Raw genomic sequence first — 7,284 nt, forward strand, 5'->3', positions numbered from 1 at the left:
AAATACTCCAGTTATTACAATTCATTTGTTTTAGAATGTTGCAGCCTACACACAAAAGCAAATAATCCTGGCACATTAATGCATTATAAGTGAGCTGCATGGCCCATGGACAGGTTCTCCAAATGGCACCTTATTCCTTATATAGTGCACTACTTTTGACCAGGGCCCATATGGCTCCCTCTGGTCAATGGGAATAGGGTGCCATTTTGGAAAGCAGAATGTGTGTTTTGTAAATTACAAGTACAAGGATGATTCCTCATACACAGTGCACTTTCTGGAATGTGACTGGAATATCAACTTAAAAATTAAGAAATGTTTTCCCATTTAGGAAAAACATTTTTATTGACATAACTACTCCTCTTGACACAACTGTGCAACCTGCCTTTCACCCACTGGTGATAATGTCAGTTTACCAGATAAAATTATGTCTACAGAACTGGAGCCCAAGAGGTACCTCTGCACGATGCTCATGATCTTTGGTGGTTAACCATCTAAGATCATGGACATTGTGCAGAGGTACCTCATGGACTCCAGCTTGACAGTGAAATATCACACAGCACCAATGTTCAGTCTATTATTTTGTCCCTGATTTGAAAAAGGCTTTCTTCACTCCAACAAAGTGCTCAAAACACCTATACAGACAATCACTCTGTGGTTTCAGCTATCTCTGTGCCGTCCACAAGCAAAGTGTGGATAATGCCATCTCGCCTCTTTCCACTGCTCACGGCCTTAATGCAACAGTCATGGGCGCTTAGAGTGAAGTGTGTCTCAGTACCGTCTTCCACAAACTCCCCCTGTGAACGAGATAGAGATGAACAGATTGTCATTTATGATCAATAGATTTCAGTAAAGTTTAATGTAATGTAAATATTATACATAAATTAAGAGTGTATGGAGGGATATAGAGGGCCAATTTGATTTTAAGTGGGCTAGGAGGTTAGGAGTGGTGCATTTACCTGTTTTTATTGCGTCTTGTTTATAAAATCAAATAATGTTAATCATGCAACCTCCATTTTTTTCCTAGAATCCTCTCATACATTTTTCTAATGGTATCAGGAATTGAAAAAAATATTTTGTGTTAAAATAATCAAAATGATATGTGCCTCATTTGCATTAATACACTGGGTGTATTTAATACATTAACATAAAGGTGTGGAACAGGGCTGCAACCACCAAAAACGTACTTTGTCTAGGCCTACAGTACCTGCATATACCAGTGCTGTCTAGACTGACTCATTAATTACCATTGTTGTCACATTCTGTTACATAATTCAACAAGTGTGTCAATAGCAAGATCCCCTTGGATTAAAAATCAACACACTTGGCTCTAGATTACAGCCATAATATCACTATAATCCAAGTGTTCATTTTCAGAAGTTGCTTTCATAACAGCACATTAATTTGTAAACATTTCAACTATATTAAATTATTACGTTCTTCAATTCCCAAAAAATTTACACCCATCAAAAAAGGTAACTTTCTTCTCTTTCTTGTGATGTAAGTGTTGAGACGATGAGTTAAATCTACAACAAAGCTTAAACATTGTTATCGATGCAACGGAAAAACAACGCATTCCATTGAGCCCTTTCCAGCCATTACCGGAGTGTGCTTGACAGGTCATTACAAAAATGTCTGCGGTTGTAACGTTAATGGGGAAATACTGAACTAACTTAAAAAATTGATTTAATTGACACTGAAAAGTCAAACATTTTAAAATGCCTTTCAGACGGATGAAGCACTCTTTAAATAGCTAAACTATTGAAGCGTGACCACCGGACAATCAAACGTTTTGTTGCGAATCGTCAGCTGTCGATTTTGCACCCCTCAAACACAGGAAATAAACAGATTGTCCGGTAGACGGGGCATCCGCGTTGTTACTATTCATCTTTGTGCTAAGTGATTCTCAGCATGATTGGAGGGAAAATGCTTACCGCTGTCTCCATTTTTTGTCCATTACACCAAATATCCATAGTGTCTTTCTCTGTGGAAAGAGAAATAACACATATTAGGCAAACATCAATAAAATACTTCAGGATACACAGAAAATGTAAGCAGCGCATATTGTACTCCTGATTGAAGATCACCATGAGAACATGCCTTTAAGTTAGCTGTGACTTGGCTTCTGCCAAAGTAAAGCATTTTCTTTAGGCTATGTTCAGATAAGCTTTTGACTGATTTCAAAGGAGCGTGAGTCAAAATTACCAATGGAACTGAAAATTAACCTGGATTTCTCCAGTCTCTTTCAAATGCTCTCCTGCTATCATTTATCGAGATGGCATTGTTGGTTATGGTAGTAGGCCTAACTCATGTGTTTTCCTTCAGTGTTATTATTCATGTAATTATTTAGAGAGCACATTCAATTAAACTGTTAATTTAAAGTAGATGTGACATTTAAGGGTAGTGTGCATAACACTTCAATTGTTTCTGAGAGCAAGGGTGATGGACTCAGGGATTTTTATGCCATTGAAATGCTTGTGTGGTCCACCTAAGTGTTTTTTTCGGGTCACCTAAATCCAAACAGTGGGGGGGACCCATTCAGTGTAAACTGAAACAACTAAAACCAGATATAAATTATGTAGAAAAGATAATGACCTACAGTTGAAGTCGGATGTTTACATACACCTCAGCCAAATACATTTAAACTCAGTTTTTCATAATTCTTGACATTTAATCCGAGTAAAAATTCCCTGTCTTAAATCAGTTAGGATCACCACTTTATTTTAATAATGTGAAATGTCAGAATAATAGTAGAGAGAATTATTTATTTCAGCTTTTATTTCTTTCATCGCATTCCCAGGGGGTCAGAAGTTTACATACACTCAATTAGTATTTGGTAGCATTGCCTTTAAATTGTTTAACTTGGGTAAAATGTTTCAGGTAGCCTTCCACAAGCTTCCCTCCTGCAGCAAAGCACCCCCACACCATGATGCTGCCACCCCCGTGCTTTACGGTTGGGATGGTGTCCTTCGGCTTGCAAGCCTCCCCCTTTTTCCTCCAAACATAACAATGGTCATTATGGCCAAACAGTTCTATTTTTGTTTCATCAGACCAGAGGACATTTCTCCAAATAGTATGATCTTTGTCCCCATGTGCCGTTGCAAACTGTAGTCTGGCTTTTTTGTGGCGGTTTTGGAGCAGTTGCTTCTTCCTTGCTGAGCAGCCTTTCAGGTTATGTCCCTATAGGACTCGTTTTACTGGGGATATAGATAGTTTTGAACCTGTTTCCTCCAGCATCTTCACAAGGTCCTTTGCTGTTGTTCTGGGATTGATTTGCACTTTTCGCACCAAAGTACGTTCATCTCTAGGAGACAGAGCGCGTCTCCTTCCTGAGCGGTATGACGGCTGCGTGGTCCCATGGTGTTTATAATTGCTTACTATTGTTTGTACAGATGAACGTGGTACCTTCAGGCATTTGGAAATTGCTCCCAAGGATGAACCAGACTTGTGGAGGTCTACAATTTATTATCTGAGGTCTTGGCTGATTTATTTAGATTTTCCCATGATGTCAAGCAAAGAGGCACTGAGTTTGAAGGTAGGCCTTGAAATACATCCACAAGTACACCTCCAATTGACTCAAATTATGTCAATTAGCCTATCAGAAGCTTCTAAAGCCATGACATCATTTTCTGGAATTTTCCAAGCTGTTTAAAGGCACAGTCAACTTAGTGTATGTAAACTTCTGACCCACTGGAATTGTGATACAGTGAAATAATCTGTAAACAATTGTTGGAAAAATTACTTGTGTCATGCACAAAGTAGATGTCCTAACTGACTTGACAAACTTTAGTTTGTTAACAAGAAATGTGTGGAGTGGTTGAAAAACGAGTTTTAATGACTCCAACCTAAGTGTATGTAAACTTCCGACTTCAACTGTATATATATTTTTTTACAATATAGTCTTTGAGAACTAACAATCACCAAAATAAAAGCTAGACAGTCAGGGAGAATAGAAAATTCCCAAAATAATATTCTAAAATAAAATTGAGCAGTATTTATTTTGTTTGAGCAAAATAATACAGAATTATCCATGGCAAAATGCATAGAATTGCAGGAAAGTAGCTTTAAAATTACAAAATTTTCTCTCAGCTGCCTGTCAAAATGTGTAGAATTGTAGAAAATTTGCTTCTGAAACTGAATTTTTTAAAATCCGCTCCATGTAGAATTGCAGGAAATTGGCCTAAAAATTATAAAAATGATCACACCGCCAAGATGGGGGGCCTCTACAAATCAGCTGCGTCAACGAGCCGACTGCGCCCATTTTCACGCCAACCAGTTGCTTCTCTCTATGAATACAGGGACAGGGTTGCCAAATACAATCAAGGAACACATACAATTAACTGCCTACCAACACAAGTGGATCCTGAGCTTGTAAAGTGGAGACGTCAAAGAACGTCAAGTAAATATTGCTGGAGAAACCTTGACTTTGGAGACAGCGTCGTGTTTGTTAGCAAATGCATTTGCAGTGGTTAATTAATGGTAAATAAGTGAATTGTTTCCCCCCACAGTTAGCCAAGATGATTAGCTAGCCACCTAAAATGGTTTACAGTCAGGCAATTGCTTCTACACTATTTTGCTAATGAGCATGAAGCTGCCGTATCCGTGGCGCTACCGTGTCAATAAAATGTGTCCAAAAATTACGTGGTGTCTTCAGTTTTTTTACATTATTACACGCAATGGTAAAATATATGTATTTTTTTAAGGTATTTTCAGACTTTATTAAAACAGATAGTGAGAGTATAACAGTGGGGAACCTATGCTGACACTGTAGACGCTGCGGTATTACCGCTAGACCGGCCAACCCATCTGAGCCAATTCTTAGAAAATGGGACAGTATCACATGATATCTGAACTTATCTGAGCAGTGGTGTAGAGGACAGGTGGCAAAGTGCCAAACCCTCCCCAAACCCGGACGACGCTGGGCCATTTGTGCGCCGCCCTATGGGACACCCGATCACAGCCAGTTGTGATACAGCCCGGGATCGAACCAGAGTCTGTTTTTTGACACCTCTAGCACTGAGATGCAGTGCCTTAGACCGCTGTGCCACTCGGAAGCGCAGTTTTAGGTGAGAGGTGCCTTGCTCAAGGGCACAACAGCAGGTGATGGCATCTCCATTTGCCAGCTCTCATCCAGCTCTCGGTTTCCCCCTCAGACCTAGGATTGGAACTGGCAACCCTCTGGTTACTGGCCCACCTCCTTAACCTCTGGGCTACCTGTCTTTCCCAGTCTGGAACAGTTACAAGGCCTACTGTTTTCCATAAGCCCTAGGATGGTGGTGTGGAGTTTAGAGGCTATAAAAATAACAGCCTCATCCATGACATAGCACCAGTGGAAGATAAGTGTTGCTATTCTAAATAGTCCAGTCAATTCAGGTGGTCTTTGTTTTGATTGTTGAGGGGCACGAGTTTTAAGGGCTGTAGCATAAAGAAATAGGCTAACACTATACTAACCACACTAGGAGTGAATGTTTTTACAGTCATGCCCACTCTGTTCAATAGTGAACCATCAAAGGTACTATAGCCTAGCTAGTTCCATATCCTCAAACTAACAAATGCAACAACCAATAACCTAACACATGGGTCTGTGACAAATTTGGTTTAGCACCATTGCCTTCATTGTGTTACGACAAGTCAGACCTAACGTTACCTTGGGACATTTTAAAAACAGTGAAGTTTATTTTGAACCCATCTATTTCACTTTGAAGTTCCGGAGTGGCTGACATAGCCTATCAGCATTCAGACTTGAGTAATTTGATGTAATTTATATTTTATGGGAGGTGCTTTGCAAACATCCACAAAATACAAACATTGTCACAGCAATCTTTGGCACTTTGTAAATAAATCTCAATGGCTCAAAAAGTCAGGCAGACAATGTGTTAATGGAGGCCACCATCAATACCAGTTTTCCCTTATAGTAGTTGACATACTGTATGTTTGCATTAAAAGCTGGGGAGAGGAAATATCTTACCCAGGACGACCCTGCAGTCGATGCCGTCCAGGTTGAGCAGCCAAGTGTTGGTGACTTTGGAGCGGTTCTCCATGTACGTTTTCAGGCTCTTTCCATTGATCTCCAGGGTGTATTCGTAAGCAAAGCCGCTCACTGCATCAATGTTAATGGTCGCTTTGGTGGCCGCACTTCCCACGTTGAAGGTCTCCTTTCCCACCAGCTTGAACATCCAGTCTCTTCTTACAATTTCCTGGGCAAAGGGACAAATGCAAGAGGTCCAATAATTCAGTGTGATTCTATGTTATTGTCATACTGTTATAATATTGGACCTACATTCAAAATGCCTACATTTACTTTTTTGACAGTACCCGAGTAGTAATTGTAAGCGAATATACATACACACACACACACAACATGGCAAAGGCTGACATGTCAAATGGTACTCTGAATGCGACTGCCATTGAGGGAGATCAAGAGAAGCTACCACTCAATCTCAAACAGAGAGAGGGAGTGAGTTGAGTGAGTGGGAAAGATTCTCCGAGTTTGTTGATGCTTGACGTTTTGTCTGCTTGTCTAATAAATAGGGTTAAGTGTAACATTATTACCATTATTTATCAAGTTTTACCTTTCCATCTATGTAGATTACCCTTTTCCCAGTGGTTGTGCCATGTTCAAACTCAATCCGATGGACTCCATCGCTCAGGGCCACTTCCCACACTCCTACCAGGTCGCCCGACATTCTGACCTCCTCACTGGCCCGCTTTGGCCACCAACTCTAGAACATTGAAACAAGATTAACTAAACTTTTCAAAGGGGTCACGACATAGCATGGTGCCACACCGAAATAAATCTATTAGAAGGACCTAGCTACGTTCGCTAGTTAATTTGAGTAACCACAGTGACGTTAGCCTGGAGATAATTTAGCATATTATATAATTTAGCTAGCTAACCTTAGTTAGATTAACGTTACTGTTAGTTACATATTAGTTATTAAGGAGCCTGTTTGCTAGCTAGTTAGCTAACGTAGCTAACTTAATCATGACACTGATAGCCAAAGCTAGCTAGCTAGCTAACGTTGGGCTTACCTTTCAGTACCTTGCTAGCTACGTTTCGGGAACGGTTAACCAGCTAGAAAGCTTGCTACTGTAAAAATATAACAATAGTTTAGCTAGTTCGCTAGCTATATCTACACGTAACGTGCTTGTTTGTTGCTAGCACATCCACAGTTTGCTTCAAGTCCAGCAACGCATCAAAACAACCAAAACTGATACGTTACTATGGAAACCATGCCACGTGACAGGCTAGGAAGAGAAGGAACTGCCAGATGCGTCAAAATAGCC

General features: G+C 40.1%; 1 protein-coding gene across 2 annotated transcripts; it reads right to left on the reverse strand.

The window, feature by feature from the left end:
* Nucleotides 1–212: 212 nt before the first annotated feature.
* Nucleotides 213–7,284, reverse strand: LOC139547032 (fas apoptotic inhibitory molecule 1-like). Of its 2 annotated transcripts, none has more exons than XM_071356080.1 (5): nt 7,030–7,284; nt 6,570–6,719; nt 5,966–6,194; nt 1,932–1,981; nt 213–794 (listed from the first exon to the last, which is right to left on the reverse strand). In XM_071356080.1, the coding sequence occupies exons 2-5, from the start codon at nt 6,681–6,683 to the stop codon at nt 645–647; spliced, it is 543 nt and encodes a 180-aa protein (XP_071212181.1). In that variant the 5' UTR covers nt 6,684–6,719; nt 7,030–7,284; the 3' UTR covers nt 213–644. The 2 variants fall into 2 exon arrangements, with proteins under 2 accessions (XP_071212181.1, XP_071212182.1); XM_071356081.1 differs by having other exon boundaries at nt 7,040–7,184.

The sequence above is a fragment of the Salvelinus alpinus genome, chromosome 20, assembly GCF_045679555.1.
Source record: "Salvelinus alpinus chromosome 20, SLU_Salpinus.1, whole genome shotgun sequence".
Lineage (NCBI taxonomy): Eukaryota > Metazoa > Chordata > Actinopteri > Salmoniformes > Salmonidae > Salvelinus > Salvelinus alpinus.

Coding starts and splice junctions, on each gene's coding strand:
- LOC139547032 (XM_071356080.1), bottom strand. CDS start 6,683: ATGTCGGGCGACCTGGTAGGAGTGTGGGAAGTGGCCCTGAGCGATGGA. Junction 6,195..6,569: donor TAATCTACATAGATGGAAAG/GTAAAACTTGAT, acceptor CCCTTTGCCCAG/GAAATTGTAAGAAGAGACTG. Junction 795..1,931: donor GACAAAAAATGGAGACAGCG/GTAAGCATTTTC, acceptor TCTCGTTCACAG/GGGGAGTTTGTGGAAGACGG.